We start from the raw sequence: 22,514 nt of genomic DNA, 5'->3' as shown, positions 1-22,514 counted from the left end.
AAATCTTATGCTTGTTTGGGTGTATAAGTATATATTTGGGTAGAAAGTATATAAGAACTGGCTGTCAAACAATCAGTTGGTATTTGAATTGATTTGTGTCAAGACAGACAAATAGACAGATAGATAGATAGATAGATAGATAGATAGATAGATAGATAGATAGATAGATAGATAGATAGATAGATAGATAGATAGATAGATAGATAGATAGATAGATAGATAGATAGATAGATAGATAGATAGATAGATAGATAGATAGATAGATAGATAGATAGATATGTTTATCCATAATTATTACAATTACAATATCTGTATTCCATTTTAATATTTATTAAAATTTAATTTATTTTGTGGATTTTTCATCAGTGTCGTTAACCTGCTGGTACATGTCGCAGATCTTTCAGAAATCATTATAATTTTCTGATTTGATGCTTAAGAGACTTTTTTTATCATTGTCTGTAGCTGCACATTCATAAACCCAAAAAAATCTGTTTGTAATCAGACTAGTCTCCAAATCCAAATGGAATTTAGCTCGTTGTAAAAATCAGTTTGCTTAGGAGCACATAACAGATTATTTTTAATGTATTAATCCAAAACAAATAATAATTATTGTTTGACCACTATAGAGCGGCATGTCAGAATCAGGTAGATTAAAAATAAACTGTCCAAGGTAAACTTTCTTTTATGTGTGCAACTCTTAAAACACATTTTTAAGTAGGCATTTTAGTGTGAAATAAACTGCACATGGCAACGCAGTCGCCTCACAGCAAGATGGTCGCTGGTTCGAGCATTGGCTGGGTCAGTTGGCATTTTTGTGTGGAGTTCATGTGGGTTTCCTCCTGGTGCTCCAGTTTTCCCCACAGTCCAAAGACATGTGGTACAGGTGAATTGAGTAGGCTAAATTGTCCGTAGTGTATGAGTGTGAATGAGAATGTGTGGATGTTTCCTAGAGATGGGTTGTGGCTGGAAGGGCATCCACTGGGTAAAAAACGTGCTGGATAAGTTGGCGGTTCATTCCACTGTGGCGACCCCGGATTAATAAAGGGACTAAGACGAAATGAAAATGAATGAATGAATGAATAATTTGCCTATTTGAAGTCAGAACAGCTACATTATTGTCTTAAAAAAAACTTCTTAAAATACATTGTGACTCAACAACAGCATTCCCACAAATTGGATATATGACAAACATATGAAGAGTTCAGATGCAAAAACCTCTAAGTGCATCTGAAATTTCCATAGGAAATTAGCATTATTCTCAGCTTCTTTCCTTTATGTTGAGGTATTTCACTTTGAAGACTATGAAAAGAACTGATTCTTTGCCTTGAAAGTGAATTTATTGAACCTACACACTAGAGCTTAATAAAAATGATAATTTATGATGAAAATTTCAGAAGGCATGAACTGTTCATATGCAAAGTACATATATGACAAGGAAATTCATATTTGAATTATTATAAATTTATATATGTCATGCAGTATATGCAAAATATATGTTGAAATACTAGCAAAAATAGCTTTTCAACCATTTTAATTACAAATATGTACATAATTGTTGGTATATATAATATATATTATGTACATAATTGTTAGCTACAATATATGGTCATATATTAACACACACACACACACACATACACACACACACACACACACACACACACACACACACACACACACACACACACACACATATATATATATATATATATATATATATATATATATATATATATATATATATATATATATATATATATATATATATATATATGTGTGTGTGTGTGTAGAGGACCATATATACCATATGCCATATTCACATAAATAATGTAACCCAAAAGTTAAACTTTATGCAATTCAATTAGATTTCCTTCCAATTTAATCACATAAATCCAACTTTAAGGTTAGCATAGTTTAAGCTTAACCCCTTCATGTTCAGTTTGCATGAATGAATTAAATACATTTTTATGATAAGTGCTGTACTGTTTTATGCTTGTATAATACACAAACTTTACTCATTTTTAATAAGGTATTGTTATTTACCTAATATAATCACCTTTTAAGTTCTTATATAAAATTATAACTCAAAACAGGATACATTTTTAAATATGTATTGTGTAATTTTTCCAAAGTCCAAAAGTAACATCCAAACTGACCAAAAATGCAACAAATTAGGTATAGTTTATGTAATTTGATCAGGTTTTGTTTCAAGTCTATTCAAGTCATGTTAAGACAGTATCATTCATAACAGTAATAATTATGTTATACTTTTATTATTATTATTTTTTTTTTATTATTATTATTTTTATTTGCTTAATTGTAATTACTGGCAATAATCATTTTTTGAGTGTACTTCATATATAGATATATAATTTGCATATATTTCCATATAACAGATATCTTTGTGGTTTATATTGAGGGAGTGCAGTTATCACTAGAATATCATACAACTAAAAAAGGCTCTCAGCCAATCAGATTCTAGAAGCATGCTTCAGTTTTTGTATGATGTGACAATATCACTGTGATCAAGTTCATTTGATTGTTTTACATGATATCTGTTTACATGCACTCTAAGTAGGCAGCCAAACATACTTGCTTCGTCATTTTTGGAGATACAGACTAGTATGCAAGCACCCTTCAGTCTCTTCTGTATTCTCTCTCCATCTCTCCGTTCTTGTCTTCCTCTCTCACACATTCAGTGTATCCGGTGGCAGTGCACGGCACCCAGCGGCTGAGAGAGGGGGCAACTGACAGAGAAGCAGACAGACCAGCAGGGCGGCATTGATTTAGGAGTCTCTAGGGTCCATCTCTCTCTCCCTCCTTTACACTCCCTTGCTCTTTTCCACCTCTGATCCTGTCACATGCAGTAAAGAGTCTTGACAGGCTTGCAGAAGTGTGTGAGAAAGGTTAGAGGCTAGTGCATCTGTTGAAGCGTGCCGAAGCCTTTTTAAGACCTTTACAGGCGAATAGTGACTCTAACAACTTTACAGAAGCCTCATCACTTCACAAGGTGCACATCGTACACAGAAGGAAGGTTTCAGATTGATTTTTAAGACGACATGTTGTCATGCAAGAGTCCCAGAAGAAAAATGTTGAGCTTTTTTTGTGATTCCAGGCCTTGTGCCGAAATATTCATTCCACTGAAAGGGCTTCAGGGAAATTAAGAGTGCTTCCAAAAGAGGAACTTTTGTTTGTTCCAGTTTAGCATCCAAGTCCCATTCCGTCATGTTGTCAGATCATATAAATTGTTTGCTTTTGTGTGTGTGTTTGTGTTTTGTTTTCGGCTAGGTGTGAGTTTGCTGGTGCCTCATGGAGCGATTGAAGAGGACACAACCTGGGAACTGTACATGAGCATTACACAGCAGGACTCCAGGTAATATATCCAGGACACTGACGCACAAAACTGAGGCGCTGTTCAACTATTCTGCTGTTTCACAACCTAGAGAGATGCCTATGGAAAGAGAAAAAGGCACAGTATTGAGGCTGATCCAACTTAAATATGCTGTTTTGTAAGTTGTCTGTAACTGTTTTTTTGTCAGATACTAAAAAACTTTTATGGAGAACTGCAACACACTTGGTAAAATACATCCAAGATGGCACACAAAGCCATACCAGTCATTATAAATAATAAATAATAGCCAAGCTTCCATATACATAAAACAAAATGAAGTTAGTTTTGAGTTTGTATCATATATATTTGTAAGATTATTGCAGCTGGTAAATATTTTTGAACAGTTAAGCAGTTACATAACAAGTGTTTAACTTTTTTGTTATTCAAATATTTTTTTTTTCTTTTTAGTCATGGTCAGACACAAGATTTAAAGAAATAATACAATTGAAAGTGACACTGACTTTTTCGTTTTTAGTTTTGCAAAGCTGGGTATATTATGATATGTTTCATTTAACCACTTTATTTTAATTTACCAACATTACTAAGGTAAATAGTTTTAACAATCAAAACAAAAATATTTAAACAAAATATATCATCTCTTCATAAAAAAATAAACATAAGTGCTAAAAAGACTCTTAAACTTGATAAATAAAATGTTACAAAATGTGTTCAATGGTAAATACTGAATAATCAAAGCAAACTAGGATACAATAAACCTCAAACTCTGTAAACAAAAAAAAATTATGATAATCAAATCTGAGCTTTCAACTTAAGGAACTAATCATTCTTCTAATACATATTGCAACATTACAAATTGTGAAATTGGATGCGTACATTACCCCGATGCTAAAACTCTTTCAGATGGGGAGCTGGTGGCTGGGATGCACAAGAAAAGTAAACAAAAAGCTACTCTGGTGACATCCTGACATCATTTTTAATTTACTGTATTATCTTCTCACTGCTGCTATACAGCACTCATTTTTGCATGTGTTGTTATTCTGACCTAAAGTTACAAGCGCGAGGTGGCTTCCTTTACAATTTTCAGTGCGCTTAGTGCTCGTGCTCCACTGGTGTCTCTTATAACTAGGCGACCATCAACCATTTTTTCAAAGGATGGCAAATGGACAAATCATTGCTGCCGCTCCCATACAAGTTTAATTAAGTTAAAGTAAAAAGCACTGCAGTGTTTGAGTGCGCTGTGTTTGTCTGATGTAATTAGTCTGCTGTTACTGAAATGTGTATATTCCATGTACAAAGCGTAAAGTAGATTGGTTAGTTCAACTTACATGAATCACGGTGCACTCGTAGCATTTGGAAAAGTTTTCCAATGTTTTTCAACTAGGTGTACCTGAAACATATGTGTGTGCCACATGTTTGCTGCTTGCACAACATGTGTGCGTTGTGCAAGTCACGCGCCTCCATTGGAAATGACAAACTTACACACTTAGCTTATTGGCTTTGTTTAGCAGCCACATTTCAATAAAACTATAGCCTCCATACTGAACTTTTTTATTTCGTTATTCACAATTGTCAAGAAATACTGATACCGATTTTATCGCTCAGCCCTACTGATGTCCCTAAAGTGTGTACATGAATTTTCAGCACAAAAAAAACTTGCAAACAGTAATTATAATTCTTTGAAACTGCCCATTTTAGGCTTTGATCCAGATTGTGCCATTTTGGTAACTATCACTTTTAATTTTAAATAAGATTGTGCTCCCAGCCCCATTTTCAAGTGCCATGCCTCAGCATAGTAGCAGATTCAGGACTAACCATACCTGCCAACACTCCTGTTTTTCCTGAAAGTCCCCTGTATTTCACACCCATCTCCCGCCACCCTCCTGTTTTGTTATTTCTCTAGGAAAACCCCCATAATTTAGCTAAAAACTATGAGTAACACTTTATTTTGATGATTCATGGTATTAGTAGACTGTCTGCTTAATATCTGTTGATACTGCTCATTCAACAGACATTTAACTGACTATAAGAAACATTGCAAGTTACACTAACACCCAAACCCTAACCCCAACCTAACAGTCTACTTATAATGAGAATTAGTTGACATGAAGATACAATATAACTTAAATTCAACAAATGAACCCTCAAAATAAAATGTGACCAAACTTTGCTATTCGGACAACAAACGTTATCTCTGTGAAAAACTGAAAATCTCAAAAGAAGTGGCTCAGAATAAGGTAGAATGGAGGTTATCTTCATTCATTTGTGTTTTGCATCCTAAAATTTGATATTTATAATGCCACTCAGTCGCTGGCATTATCTTCAGTATGTACAGCTCAGTATGTACAGCATGAATTGCGGAGGGCTGCGTCTCACTTAGGGCTGTTTGTGCTAATGAGGAAGAGACCATCACTAATGGGTGGGGCTTTCACCCTCTGATGACACGTACAACAGGAGAATGTCAATCAAGGTGTTTCTGCAGACGGTTTATATGAAGTTTGATTATAGAAAATGCAATTAATTAATGCATGAATTAAAGCATGAATTGATTAGATTGGAAAATTGCAGAGTTCACTATTATCAAATACTTTCTTAACTTCGGTTTTTTCACCATTGTAAGTTTAGCTGTGTTATTTTGCGGCAAAATACATACAGCTGTGGAAAAAAAAAATAAGAGACCATGTCAAAGTTTTTACCAGTTTTCTGAATAACTAAACTGTTTAAAACATTTCAGTTAAGGTAAATGAAACCCTTTATTTGTCAGTCAGTCAGACTGGATCTCTGCTGAGAGCAGTCATTATGTTTCAGGATTAAGGCTGTGGTTTCGATGGTAGGCATGTGTATTGAAGGCAGGTATGTGTTGCTCTCCTGGGGCTCATTTAAAAAGCTGTACTTTCATAGAGTTAGTATGCTGGGCCTGTGTGCGAGAGTGGTTAAACACATCCAAGTCCAGCAGGTTATCAGCCACGTGTGCCATCCTGTCGTAACAAGGGGAAAAAAGATGGTGACTCTGAAACAATGGCACTGTATGTGACCTGAGACCAGCGCTGTAGACATCAGAGTACAGGCAATGCATGCTAAATGAGCATTTCTCAGCCTGTTTGTGTTCAGTGTCCGCCATTGTATTTGACACCCACCTAGCCCTAGTGTTTAGTAAAATATTGACTTTAATGTATCTGCAATCCAAATGCAGCACTTGTTTGTTTAAAGCGGCTGATTAATTATGTTATTTAATCATTTATCACTGCTGCTAACTTTTTTTGGTCACTTAATATTAATGTCTAATTTGTTGTACATTTGCAGTGTGCGCATATTTTTGTGATGTTGTATATATTAATCATACCATATGTAATATTTTAAAGGTACTTTTTTGCATCATTTGTATTACTTTTATTTATGTTTTAGTCACAATCTCCAGTTAATTTTTAACTTGGCACAACAGTAACAAAATAAATTATATTAGAACTGATTGCATTTGAAGAAAGCGTTTTGCAAAATAAATTCCTGAATCCTCCTAATCTTTCATCAAGACCAAGTACAAATTTAGTCAAAACCACAACAAGACCTTTAAAAAACATAAACTTTAATATCAAACTTTTAACCTGTGTTTGATGATGTTACATTAATGGACATGATGCTCTTACTTAAAGGTTTTGTCATGTATCTGTTCAAACATTCAAACATCCTTAAATCAAGAAGCATTTTCTAGACTAGTAAAAAGTCTTGATTTAGGTTTATTTGATGTAGGTTTATCATTAAAGCAAGTAAAATAATCTGCCAGTGGGGTAAGCAAAAGACTTGTTTTTTTTATTAGCATAATTAGCCCACTGGCAGATTATTTCACTTGTTTTATGAAGAAGCTTTTTTTTAATAAAATAATAATTTTACATCTCTAAGAAAATTCTTCTTGGTTTAAGAATTTTTAGCTATTTAGACTGGAAACAAAAACTAATTATATCAAACTAATTTATTAGAGATTTCTAAACATATTTTGAACATATCAGATTAAATAACTAATTTGTAAAAAAAACTAAAAAATTGTCTTGCCATGATGACAGCCCTTAATTTTTTTCTAGCTATTTTGCAAGATAATATTATTCAGAGGAGTGGAGATTCTGTAGTCTTTTTTTTTTCTTTTTTCTGATGCGTCTGCCGAAATTCATAATAACAAAGTAGTCGCATTAAAAATAATTAACTCTGACTAAGAAACTAGACCTAGTGTTGGTTTCATTGTGATCACTTTATCAAACAATATGTGTTATCAACATGACACTTTAAGCTTTCTATTGATATATGTCTCATCTCTGTGTGTCTTGTTTTCACAGAGTTTCAGTTCATTTTAGTGATGCGTTTCTTAAAAACAGTTCGCAGAGAGACAAAAGAAAGAATGCATACTCTATTTTCCTTATTTTGCAAACGCACACACTTTTGTTGTTATTGTGCGTGTACACAAAAGAAGTAGACACCTAACAGATTGGAATGGTGTATAACACTTATTTTTGTGACCAAAATTAACAGGGTAGTCTTAGGACTCTATCATACACCTAGCGCAATAAGGCGCAAGACGTGTTAGGTTCGATGTGTTGCTATTTTCAGACCAACACAACCTTATTTTCATGTTTTGCACCATGTTGTTTAAATTGCAAATCTATTTGCGCCACTTTGTGGACTCATGGGTTTTCTAGTCTAAAAAGGAGGTGTGTTAAGCCGCATTGTTGGCTCGTTGTTATTTTGAGGAACTGAAATAGACCGTGCCATTGACCAGCTGAAAGCAGGTCTAAAGTCCAACGCAGAGCATGTTAGTTGTGCGCCCAAAATGCGTACACATAACTTAATACACACAGGATGTACAGCAACACATATCTTTACAAATGAAAAACTATTACAGAATTAAATATTACAAAAATTATTATTTTCTACATAAATATAAAAACCACTAACTCCATGACTTCATGTCAGGGGGCTTTTTTCAATTTATTCATGTGAATTTGCTTTTGTATAATGTTATTGTTAGCAGTAGTGTTATTTATTATATGCATATTTATATTTGTTTTAATAAAAACAAGTTTAGATTTGTCCACCTGTCGGGTTTTGGACCAAATGGGGCATAAGAATATGATGTGTGTTCGGTTTTTTGACCACACTTCTTTATTATTGTTCTTTTATTTGTTTGCTGAAAATTAAAACTAAATTTAGAAATAGTTTTGAAACAAATCTTTGCGCTTAACAAACAAAATTTTATATATATAGGCTAATGGATGACTTCAGTGGAGTGTGTACAACACCTTTCCTTATCCATGAAAGTAAAGGAGTAAAGTGAAGAGTAAAAGTAAAGAGAAAGTTAAGAGGCCGAATGGAGGTAGCTCATTCTTTTTCCTCACACTGCAGATGGTCTGTTTAACTGTTTTCTCACTAGTAAAGTGTTCAGTTTTTCCATTTACAAATTCCACCATGTGAATAGCAAATGCGCCATGGCGCGACACAACTGACTCTTAAAGGGAATGGGAGATGAGACTCTGATCGGTTTAATGGACGTTATTCTCAAAACACATCCATAATTCATTAAAAGAATAAGCACAATCCTGTTAGACCATGTGCTGTAGTGCAAACCATATTCTTCCATCCTTAAAGTAGCTTAAAAAAGCTTAAAGTAAAAAGTGGATTTGGAGAAGCCCTTAATGCTTTTGCACCTTGTGATTTATCTGCCTAGACCGTTAAAAAAGAGTCCTTTAAAAAAAATGCTGGTCATTGCGGCGTGACCTGGTGACCTCAGAGGGTTAAAGTGCAATTTAAAGGCTTAACTGGGTTAATTAGGTTATCTAGGCAAGTTAGCTGAATTAGGCAAGCCATTGGACAACAGTGATTTGTTCTGTAGCCAATTGAAAAAAAAAGTAAACAAAAAAGGCTTCCGTTAAACACTACTTGGGAAGTATTTGAAAAAGAATAAAAACTTCACAGGAGGGCTAATAACTTTGCCTTCAACTCTGTATTCCCCACCGAGTGTGTAGTGAGCAGTAAACATATGTAGTGCAGTAAATCGCGATGCAGCTTGGTGTTTCAGGAACCAAAATCTTCCAGAATGTCGCTTGCTTTGTTCTGGCGAGCAGCTTAACTCTGGGATTAACCCTCCGTAAAATGATGAGCAAACTTTGGCGAGCTGGGAATTAAGACTAAACTTGTCAACCGACGAATGTCACCTAGAATCAGACAGCCTCAATCACATGCAGGCTCTTAGGGATTGATAGAGATCAAAGGTCACGAGTGTTCAGAGGCTCTTCAGTTGCTCAAAGATGAAAAAACCTCAATCTCGGCGAGAGCACAGATGAAGGTACCTGCCGGCGTCCGATAAGCGCAGAGCTGTTTGCTTCCCCACCTCCCATCCGGCCCGCCAACACCACCATCACACAGCTATCTGTCAGTCAAGTGCTCAATGCTCAACCCTGCTGTCAGTCAAAGCCTATCTTTTTGACAGTCCTGGTGAGTGGCGGTGGAGAAATTCAATCCGCAACGCTGCAATCTGACCACAAAGCATCTACAGATGGTGGTATAGAAGAAGAGAGAAGTAGAAATCAATCTGCAGAGCCTCCTAAATTTAGCTGTGTGATCTCCAGAGTCCTCATAACGGCGGCTATAGAGAGCAAAGTCATGAAAAAGGATCAATCAGAGACTCTTTTTATTTGTTCGCAGTGATAGGATTGAGTTTGCTCAGACCTCTGGGCTGTTTGCAGAGCTTAAAGCCGTCCTGTACTCTTCCCTCGTGGATTCACCTGGACATGGCAGCGACCATTTGTATTACTAGGAAATGATTCACACTGTGTTAATGAAAGCAGGGTTGTTTTCCTTTTTTTTTTTTGTTATCCAGGCGGATATTAAACTTTGGAATCAATAGGTGATGTATTTGCTCATTATTAGAGCTGCATCTCAGAGCGTTCTTTACGTTTGATGAAACGTAGGAAATGAAGAATGGCTGGACCCGTGCATGCTTAAAGCTAAATCTCGATTAATTGAACATTTTAACTTGTTTACGATCAAATATATAATTTATTTATTTATTTATTTATTTTGCCCTCATAGTAACACTGAGAAACTACTGTATTTTATTTTATTTTATTTTTATTTATTTTTATTAAAATTTTTATTGTACTTTTTATTTTGTGTTTTATTTTAAATTTTTTGTTTTGTTTTGTTTTGCTTTTATTAATTTCTTGTCGGCTTAGTCCCTTTATTAATCCAGGGTCGCCACTGCGGAATCAACCGCCAACTTATCCAGCAAGTTTTTACGCAGCGGATGCCCTTCCAGCCACAACCTATCTCTGGGAAACATCCACACACACACTCATACACTACGGACAATTTAGAATACCCAATTCACCTGTACCGCATGTCTTTGGATTGTAGGGGAAACCGGAGTACTAGGAGGAAACCCATACGAACGCAGGGAGAACATGCAAACTCCTTTTGATTTTATTTTTATTTTCATTTTAGTTTATTTTATTTTAATTATTTTAATTTATTTTAATTTTTTATTTTTTTTATCTGCAGCATGTCTAGATTGCCCAAATTTAGACATGAATGTATAACTTGCATTTTAGTACCACTGGGAAACTTCTCTCATTTATTTAATTTAATTTAATTTAATTTTATTTTATTTTATTTTATTTTATTTTATTTTATTTTATTTTATTTTATTTTATTTTATTTTATTTTATTTTATCTGAAACTTGCACACATTGACCAAATTTAGAAATGAATTTCTGATTTCTACCAAAATTACATTTTAGTACCACTGAGAAACTAATTTAATAATTTAATTTTATTTAATTTTTTAAAAATATATTTTCATTTTATCCAACAAGAACAACATTGACGTAGATAAACTATATTTTATTTTATTTTTTAAGTTTTCATAATTTAGAGATATGATTGTATGATTTCTACTAAACATTTTTATATTACAATTTTTTTTGTATTTATTTAAAAAAAAAATGTCATTTTTTATTAGGATTTATGTTTTTACATACCAGTATAGTTAGTTGGTATACATCAAAATAAAATACATTTAAAAAATAAACATTGCCTTAAATTTGCATTTCCCTGAAATTTAATATCTATTCTATAGTATCTAACTGTGCTTTATGGCTTTAGGACTATTTTAATGTTGATCATAGCTGTTTTGTTTTCACATTCAAATACCACATGTGTAAGGAAGTGATGTTTCTGGTCATAATCGTGTTTCTATGCCACCGTAATTAAAAAATCTGTTGATTAAAAAAGCACAAGAGGGGCATCAGATTAACCCACACTGATCAATACTGATGGCCCCTTCAACTGTTTTTCATTTGTTTACCGCTGTTACTAATATTCCATCAAATATGAGACACAGCGTTCCATTTGATGTGCATTTCATGCGCATGATTGTGTTAGTTTAGTTTCATTAAATGGTTTTAAATGTCAGGTAACACTCCCTCGCCTCTCCAGAATGGCAAAAACAAGCTTAGCTGCTTTATCAGCAGTAATTGCCTTTATTTCAGACACAAAAGAGTTTGGAAACAATGCCAATAGATGGAGGATGTGGGGAGGGAACAGGTAATTACTCAATATAAATAAATCAACGTAAACAAACAGTGCAGACGAAGTGAAAGAGCAATTAGAAGGTTGTGAAGTGAGTGACCTGTTGGTGCAGTACAGTGTCAGACACTGTAATTGGAAGGCTGTCTTTGCACACCACCTGCTTAGAATGAGAAACAGCTCCGGTTGTAAAGTAAACACTTGATATTCTGCCCATATGTTCATCTGAAGCATCATTGCTATAGAGCTTTTGTCAAAATCCATATGTTTAAAATCTTTTAGAGAGACTAGCGACCAGTATCCCATAATGCAACTCAAAAGTGCTAATAAAAAATAAAAATAAAAACTTCTAACTTACCAATATTTTTCACAGTAAATTGAGAACTTAAAAATAAACACCAAGATCTTTTACTAAAAGCTCTTTAGAAATCCTGCCCATGCTAAAGGCTATTCAAAACACCTTAGCATCATGGCAGAAAGTTTTATATGTGATAACATTACTTATAAGTGTTGCAATGGAGCTTGGATCTCTGTGCGCAGAGTAGTGAATGGCTAACCATCACAGTTGTGTTGACAGCAGGTATCTGGTTCATGTAATCTGCGGTGTCAATGTGTTAGTTCTCGATGGCGCCGCTCGGCCCAGCCTAACTCCCCTGCTGTAGATGACTAATCCTTGTTGAGGATCCACAGCAGTCGTATCGATCCACGCTAACACGTCCAAACTGTCTCAATATGTCACCGGGCTCCTCAGAAAGCACTTCAAACAACACCATCGACCAGTGAACTCACACACACAAGCACACACACTTTCCGTTGATCCACACCCGATCAAGTCCAACTGCCCTCTGGAATCACTTCAACCAGCCCAAAGTACAATATATCTGTATTAGCGCTGAGTCTGCAGGCTAATCTGTTGTGTTTGTGTTAGCGGGGAGAGCCGAGCGCTGCTTTCTTGGCATGTTTCCATTAAGAACACTGCGTGTGGTTTTGAGCTAATGTTTGCTTGTGGTGTTATCGCAGTAGCTTGCCTTCGTGTTTATTAACCAAACTAATTCCATTTATTTCCAACATCGGCATCTTCCGGTGAAATCAATACTGTTATTTTGACACTACAGCACATATCGAGCGAGGATTTCCCATGAGCGCTTCACATGAGTTGTGGTCTGATGTGGGGTTTATTTTAAAGGTGCTGTATGGAAGTTTTTGCTGTTCTAAAGCATTAAAATACCATAATATGTTTAAGATATTAAAGAAACATGCTAAGTGAACATTCTTGTTTATCTGAAAAACTTTGTTGAAGTCAGATATTCTGCTGTAATATGCATTACATGCGTTGATTGATTGATTGATTGATTGATTGATTTATTGATTGATTGATTGATTGATTGACATTAGTAGTTAATCACCTTTTCTCTCTCTTTATGCCCAGTGCTTTGTCTGATGAAGCTCAGGAGATACTGTTGAGTCCAGAGGTGACATACGGTCCTCCTGGCCTGACTCTGTCCTGCCCTGTTGCCTTGACAGTCGCCCACTGTGCAGATGTCAATTCAGAAGACTGGAATATCAAGCTTAAGAGACAAACACAGGACAACAGCTGGGAGGTAAGACTCAAATATTAAAAGCTGACATGCAGTACTGTAAGAAAAGAACATTTTAACCACAAATGGGTATAGATTTACATTTCCTAATTTGATTTTAATCAACAATAATTCCATTTTATTTGTTTAAGTTAAAAAATAAAACACATAACATAAAAAGACAAAAAAAATTCTAAATGAAATAAAAAATAAAAACTCAAATTAATTCTCAAATGTCTTATGCTAATTTGTAATAATATTCAATTTAATAAACAAAGAGTCTAAAGACAGCACAAAATATTTAAAAAAAATGTCTAAATCAAATTAAAAAAATGTGACTAATATGAATTCTCACACCGATATCTTGTGTTAATTTATAATTACTATACAATTAATAAACAAAAAGTCTAAGGACAGTATAAAAAATACAAAATATGATCTAAATCAAATTAAAAATTAAAACTAAAACTAATTCTCACTCAGATGACTTGTGTTAATTTGTTATTAATATGCAATTTAATAAACAAAAAGTCTAAAGACAGTAAAAAAAACAAACACAAAATGTGTTTAAATCAATTAAAAAATTTAAACTAAAATTAATTCACACTTCTAACAAAAAATAGTTCACACATCAGCACTCAAACGTTTTCTTGTTATAATGTTATTATATTTAACTGTATTTTTTGTAATTTAATAGACTAAAGTCAGAAATTGAGTTTCAGATTTTATTTTACATGATATTTTTCATGTCATTTATATATGTATATTACCATTTATGTTGACTAATATACAATTAACAACAAAAAATACTAAAAAATTGTCTAAATCAAATGAAAAATTAAAACTAAAATTAATTCTCACTCAAATGTCTTATGATAATTTGTAATTAATATACAATTTAATAAACAAAAACAAAAGTTTCTTTGTTAAAACATTATTATATTTCATTTTATTTATTGTAATTTAATAAACTAAAAATCTAAAGAAAATTTTGTTTCAGATTTTATTTTACAATATTTTTTCTTGTGATTTAAATATGTATATTACTATTTATGTTAATTTGTAATTAATATACAGTCTAATAAATAAAAAGCCAAAACACGGTAAAAAAAAAAAATAAATAAATAAATAAATAAATCAAATTAAAATTGAAAACTTAAATTAATTCACACTCTTAACAAAAACTTCCCATGTCTCACATCAGCTGAAAGCACTCAAATGTTTCCTTTTTAAAACATTATTATATTTGATTTTATTTCTTGTAATTTTAAAGACTAAAAATCATGAGAAAATTGTTTCAGATTTAATTTTTTTCATAATTTTTAATGTGATTTATATATGTATATTTCCATTAATGTTCATTTGTAATTAATAAACAATTTTATAAACAAAAAAGCCTAAACAAAAATACAAAAAATGCCTAAATCAAATTATAACTAAAATTAATTCACATTCTTAATAAAAACTTCCCAAGTCACACATCAGCTGAAAATAACATTATCAAAAAGATAGTTCTTGAAAATTAAGAATCCAAATGAATTCATCAAAATGAAACCGATAAATCGGTATTGCCAACTCATCTCAACTGAAAAGCATTGCAATCCCTTCGTTTTAATGAATGTGAATTCTTCAAACTCTTAAGTCTCATACTTTAAAAGCAAACTTCAATAATAAAGAACTGAAAAGTCATTGTAAAGCAAGAATGCTGAAGGTTACCAACTGACAGAATCAATAGACATGCCCTCTTCGCAGCAGATCGACATCCCTGCATCGCACTTTAAAGAAGCCACTCTCTTATTAACTCTGTCCTTTCCCTTTGATATTTCGCAGTTCTTCATAAAAGCGGGATTCGCACCGCTCTTACATGTTGAAAGAACTTCATCAAAGTTGATCTGGAGCAAAACTGACCCTAAGGAAACCGAGCTGTTTATATTGTAGTGTGCGTTTTTGCGCCTTGACATTTCAGCAAACCCTAATCAAACGCAGACGCCCTAATTCAAAGATGCTTCACAATGCCAATCAGCTCAGTTTCTTTCTGTGCCAGAGAGTCATTTTGACGCCGTGTTAAAGACATGAAGACCTTTGACTGTTGTTTGAAATAATGAGTTTTGTTTCTAGGAGAGTGAGAGTAAAAGTCCCTGCTGAATTGAGAATAACACCTGATTTTTTGTGTGTTTTACAGTGTGAGACTTTAATGCACACCTACTGATTTGTAGGTAATAGACAATGCTTTCTGTGCGCCGCCGTGTTTAGGTGGGAAATATCAAGCTTTCAAATGGCTCAGGTCGCTCCGGGGGGCAAAGTTATGCTTCGTTTTTTGCTGTATTCAGCCGCTGAAATGGAGAACCTGGACTGGAGATCCTGCTGGCCGCTTCACACCCACTGTTCCTGACATTCAAATACCAGATGCATATAATAATAATCAAGCTGTGCTTCCATCTGCAGCGCTATAAAGAAAAGGGAAGCATAATTTCAGCTAAAGATCTTCACCTTTTTTCCTAATGTGCACGCGTGTATACTTTTATGCTGAGCGAGGTTTTTATAAAGTAGAGCGGCTGGCGAAAAAGCCTCAGGGTTGTGGAAAGTAAGTAGCTGTCAGTGCTTATGACAATGAGGCCTGGTTACTTTGCATTAAAAGCAATTGAATCGTGTGCTAGAAAAGAAAAAACGATGACTGGCGTGGAAGCTGTACTATTTTTTTTACCATGATTATAATATAAACTTTGCTTGAAATAGTGGATGAATTGGTGTATAAATTTGCATGTGGTGTTGTGAAGGTAATGGAAAGCTGTGGTGCCACTAATGAATTTGATTATGTTTGTGTTTAAGGATGGGATGAGAAGTGGTTCAAAAACAATAATTCTAGCACTAATTGCAATGTTCAAAGGTTCATTTGAAAAGATTTAATTAAGAATTAAATGACACAACAGGGTAACACCATCTGGTAGGGTTTTTTGGGGGGTTAACAATGACAACAAAAAAGCTGATGGAAATTTAACAATTGTATTTTGCATTGTATTTTTTTCCTGTACTATAAATTATGTTATCGATTTGATTTTAAACTATTTAGTTTAATTTCTATTTATTTTCTGATTTTATATTATTGGATTTCTTATTTTAACGTAATTGTATTACTATTTAATATCATTCATTGCAATTTAATAAACTAATAAACTAAAGAAATTTAGTTTCCAATTTTAAATTGCATCTTATAAATGTACAGTTAAAGTGAGAATTATTAGCCCCCCCCTTTGAATTATTTCTTCTGGAGAAAGTCTTATTTGTTTTATTTCAGCTAGAATGAAAGCAGTTTTTAATTTTATTTTTTTTTTTAAATCATTTTAAGGTCAAAGTTGTTAGCTATTAGCTTTAAGCTAAATAAAAAAATCCGAAGTCAACAACAAACCACTGTTATACAATAACTTGCCTAATTACCCTAACCTGCCTAGTTAACCTAATTAACCTAGTTAAGCCTTTAAATGTCACTTTAGGCTGTATAGAAGTGTGTTGAAAAATATCTAGTCAAATATTATTTACTGTCATCATGGCAAAGATAAAATAAATCAGTTGTTAGAAATGAATTATTAAAACTATTATGTTTAGAAATGTGTCAAAGTCTTTTTTAACAGAAATTGGGGAAAAATAAACAGGGGGCTAATTATTTAGCTGACTAACAATTCTGACTTCAACTGTATGTATATTACATTTGTATGTGTATTACAAGTTTTAAAATGTATTCAATTATTGTGCAATTTGATAAACAAAAGGCCTAAAGAATTTTTTTTGGTAAATGATTATATTAAAAATGTATTAGCTTTTAATTTAATAACCAAGCATATGGGAATTTTACATTTGATTTTATAATGCAAATTATTCTGTAATAAAGTTAATAATGTCTTAACTTAATTGTATTTTAATAAAAAATACCTAATAAAAATATGAATAAAATAAAAATCCTGTAAAATATTTTTAAATAAAAGCATAATAGCGTCCCGGTGTTGCAGTGGGTAGCACGATCGCCTCACAACAAGAAGGTAGCTGGTTTGAGTTGGTATTTTTGTGTAGAGTTTGCTTGTTCTCCCCGTGTTTGTGTGGGTTTCCTCTGGGTGCTCCAATTTCCTCCACAAGTCCGAAGACATGCGGTATAAATAAATTGAGTAAACGACATCAAAGTCCCTTTAAGGCAAGTCATTTCATCCATCTTTGAAACACCTCTCGGGCAGTATGCTGGGGCATTCTGTCTGAATGGGTAAACATTTAACTCTCCAAAACCGCTTGCCAGGCTTACCATTGAATTTCATTTTAGGGACCACCAATAAAATTAAACAACAACTGTGTCTTCAGTTTCATTTCTAAACGTTCAAATCACACAAAATCTGCAGAAACTCTCATCTAGTCCGAGCCGCTCCTGCAGACTATTGTCAGTCTAGCGATTGATGATTGGCTTCTGTACTACAAAGCGGACTTTATTCGCCATAGAGCAATAGGTGACTGGCTCCTCTACTAGAAGGCAGGGCTGTATGCACCATATTGTTAAATTTTCCCCATTCAAAGACATACTAGTGACATGTCTTGTGTTCTATAGTCTATAGCATCCTCTGCATAAAACATATGCTGGATAAGTTGGCGGTTCATTCCACTGTGGCGACCCCTGATTAATAAAGGGACTAAGCCGAAAAGAAATTGAATGAATGGATGAATGAATGAATGATTAAAAGCATAATTTAAATATGTAATACATTTATTTAAATATCTAATAAAAAAAATATACAATTTTATGTCAAAAATATACCTAAAGAGGAGTCAATAGACTTTTAAAATGTAGTTATCATTATTATTAGTTGTAGTTTTATGTATTTGTAAACATAAATACTTTACATTGACACACAGTGCTCAGCATAATTGAGTAGACTGCATTTTGAAAATTAATATTTGTATCCATTTCTCAGTGAATATAGGCAATGCATTTTGGTGCATTCAAACAAAACAGATTTATTAAGCAGATATATTTATTAAAATTATATTTTAGTCACCAAACATATTGAGAAATTAAAAAAAATAATACAATTAAATTCAAGCAAAAAATTGAAAAAAAAAATTACAACCTACACAATTTCTATAAAATTTTTCCAATTTTTTGCTTCTCTTTATTTTTCCTCTTTTTAAAATTTATATTTAATATTTTTCTACAACATGTGAATTTGGATGTACTAGTTTTTGGACCGTTATCATTAGTTATTTTGTTAGAAAAGCTCCAGATTTGGCTTTAGTACTGACTAATCTAATGTATATGCACAAATATAATAATGTTTAGCTTTCTATTAAAAATATTAATTTAAAAGATAGATTTGTGAGGGGTGTACGTACTTGTATATGCTGAGCACTGTAGAACAATGCATTGAATAGACTTTTTTGCCATCTTAAAATGAATCATCAGTTACTCCACCTGTAAACAGTAATAAACCGTAATGTAACCACACTGTAACCGTTTTAAACATGACACAGCATCATAGTGTCTGGATTTTGTGTTTGTGTCAGGAGGTCATGATTTTGGAAGAAGAGAGCACCTCCTGTTACTGCCTGCTGGACACTCAGTGCTGCCACCTGTTGGTGGAGAGACCAGGCTGTTACGCTTTAGTAGGAGAGGCTCTCAGTCAGGCTGCAGGAAAGAGACTCCGGCTGGCTGCCTTCGGGAACATGGAGCCAAACTTCCTCAACTACAGCATTCGAGTGTACTGCGTTGATGATACACCCCATGCCTTTCAGGTGTGTCAAGACTTTTATGTTTGTTGGTGTTTATATTTTTGATCATAATGAAATTATTTTCATCTGTCTGAAATTGTCAAGAAAGCAAAACACTACTTTTGCTTTAATTATTGTAAAGATATAGATTCATAGCAAATTTTGTTTTTAGTGAATGTCATGATTACTTTAGTTTGCTTGAGGCTTAAATTTTCATTGCTAAAATACAAAATACTAAATTCTGTATTTGTATAAGTGTTGGAAAATGTGATACTAAGCTTATTATGCTTTCTACTACACTGTAAAAATTCTGGATTGATTAAGTTAACTTAATTGACTCCACAAATTTAAGTGGATTGAACATAAAACTACTAATTTGTCCCAAAATTACTCAGTAATTGTGTTAATTAAGCTTATTTTAAATGTATTAGTTTGAACAAACAGGTATAAGTAGTTTCACACAGTTCATTTTGGATCACGTTTGAGGACTTTTTCCCACTTAATTCCGTACCTTTTTAGAGATACTAAGTATCATTACCAAAACGAATACACACTGCTGATCACTGATTGGTCCAAGAAAATCATTTCTACCAGCGCACGTCATGATTTTGAAAAGTACGATGCGATCCTGGATTACTGGAACATAATTTTTGTTTGACGATGTAATCCATACCCCTAAACCCAACCGTAACTGTAAATTATTCCCAAATTCAGAGGGGAATAATAGTTGGGTAACAATCATGTAGAAGTACCTAAACCTAATCATAAACCTAAACATAATAAAACGGTAAACGTATCCATTATATATGATTGGCTGATTGGAAAGTAGTTCCAGGATCAACATAGATGTCCTACTTGGTAAATTCAGATTGGCGTACTACCAGCATCCAGTGGTGTAAAGTAACTAATCACAAATACTCAAATTACTGTAATTGAGTCATTTTTCTCATAATTGTTATTTACCAAGTAGTTATTAATATGTGTAGTTTTACTCTTCCATTGAATACATTTTTAGTGCAGTATCGGTACTTTTACTCCACTAACTCGCAGTCACTACTTTTTCTTGTCTATGGGGATTAGAAAAATTTGTCCTGTGATTCCTGTCCAATCAAATCGCACATAGAAAGTAAATTGCATCATAATGAATTACCTCAGGACATGGGCTATTTATAATTGCAGCAAACTGTTTGGAAGCATTGAAAGTATCCAAGAAGATGTCCAAAATCATCACACGCAATGACCCAGAGACTGTTTAGATGCATGTCACTAATGAGAAGATGACGGATGTTTACTGTATGATAACAGAAATGGCCTTAAACATCCATCAGGCACAAGACATCAACATGACGTCAGATTGATCTTGTACCCTAACATCATGGGGACGTTGCAGTTTGTTCAGAAATGAAAATTAGGTTGACATCAGAACTCAACATGTGAAGTTTCATAAACTAATTTCGAGAGGAGCACGTGATATGATTGTGCACCGCTGGCCACTCATCCGTAATCAGTAATAATCCAATCAGAATGATCCTAGCTTAATATAAATCGATCACTTTCTTTCCCCTTCCACCCCATCTCCTCCTTTTTCTCCCCTCCTAAAGGGGGAGCGATCGAGACCTACCTGATCTCGGATCTCCTGATATGCTTCTAGAACGGGCGGGAGCCCTGGGTTAAAATATCTCCGAACTCAGGTTTCTCTCCCGGGACAGCATGCCAAACCTGCAATAAATGCCAACCATATCTAAGTGGGAACTCTTGAAAAGGCCGACGTCAATGTCCAACCAAATATCAATGTCTTATGAGGTTACAGTTTGATGTTGTGTGGACATTACCACTATGGATTTTGGTTACCTTACCTGATAAATAAATGTATTTAATGTCAATATGACGTTATTTTAAGATGTTAGCTCGACATTAGATTTTGGTCACTGTCCAACACAACCAAATATCGACATCATTTGAAGTCATTATTGGAAATCAAAATAACTTTGTCCTTAGACAGACTAGACATTGAATTTTGGTCACCTGACATCACGAGCTAATCTAATATTAACGTCTTATGGTGTTGCGTGCCTACTGGGCAATAAATAGATGCACCACAGAATGTAACGTTTACACACATCTACAAATTATTAAACACATTTACCAAATAAACTCCAGCATACGCATCAAAAAGTCATGTGATTTTGTTTTAACAGATCATGTGATAACAAAAATAGGCGGTAAGGTATTAATGGACAAACCATGTGACAGAACACATTGTAAAATAATTTAAATGTTGTTTTGGTCGTTCTACAATCTTTTAGTCAAAGACCATCATGAAAGTGGTCTTTGTTTCCAAGAATTGTCTTGATTAGCTATGCTTCCGAAGAGAGTTCACGAGCCTCCAAAAGCCACCACTCATTCATTGTGTTTGTCGTCTCAAGTACAATAAACAGCCCACATTGGCTTTTCCTATTGTGGCAATTTACATTTTTATTTTTGATATTTGGTAGCATTTTATCAGGAAGTGACGATTTTAAGATATTGAACTTGAACGTTTTTGCATTCCATATAGCAAACAGTATGTGTGTAACATTTGTTTTTTAAATAAAAAGTCAGTAAACAACTTATAAAAAACATCCTATAATGTAAATAAGTTTAATTTAGTAAGAATATGTCAATAACTCAATGTTGACAAAAATGGCAGATTCAATGTCAAGTCATTGTCTAAGGGCAGTATTATTTTGACACCTAATAATGATGCCAAATAACATTGATATTTGGTTGATTTAAGGTTGTGTTGGAAAGTGGATAAAATCCAATGTCAAGTCAACATCTGAAACCAACGTCACATTGACATCAAACACTGACATTTATTCGTCAGGTATGGCAACCAAAATCCAACGTCAGGTTGAAATCATAGTGGTAACACCCACACAATATCAAGCTGTTACATCATCAGACGTTGATATTTGGTTGATTTTAGGTTGGACATTAACATCGGCCTGATGCTGGGTTCATCAACAAGATTTTCATTTTCAAACAAAATGCAACGTCCCCATGACGATAAGGTATGACATCAATCAGACGTCATGTTGACGTCCTGTACCTTCTGGGTAGATAAAAATCCAATTAAACATTTTAAGGAGCTTAACTGTCAAACAGGGCATCACGGTGGCGCAGTGGGTAGCACGATTGCCTCACAGCAAGAAGGTCACTGGTCATTGAGCCCCAGCTGGGTCAATTGGCATTTCTGTGTGGAGTTTGCATGTTCTCCCTGTGATCGTGTGGGGTTT

The 22,514-nt window shown here is 33.8% G+C and overlaps 1 protein-coding gene across 2 annotated transcripts in view; it reads left to right on the top strand.

Moving 5' to 3' along the window:
• The window catches only part of unc5da (unc-5 netrin receptor Da), a 357,597-nt gene that overhangs the window by 309,132 nt on the left and 25,951 nt on the right, over positions 1-22,514 (top strand). For both annotated transcript variants that reach the window (XM_087300128.1, NM_001328349.2), the window contains 3 exon segments: positions 3,289-3,373; positions 13,347-13,518; positions 19,033-19,260. In XM_087300128.1, the coding sequence (XP_087156254.1) occupies positions 3,289-3,373; positions 13,347-13,518; positions 19,033-19,260 (485 nt within the window).

Source organism: Danio rerio, chromosome 21, assembly GCF_052040795.2.
Source record: "Danio rerio strain M-AB ecotype USA chromosome 21, GRCz13ab, whole genome shotgun sequence".
Taxonomy (NCBI): Eukaryota; Metazoa; Chordata; class Actinopteri; order Cypriniformes; family Danionidae; genus Danio; species Danio rerio.
This window is presented reverse-complemented; position numbering and strand designations above follow the sequence as displayed.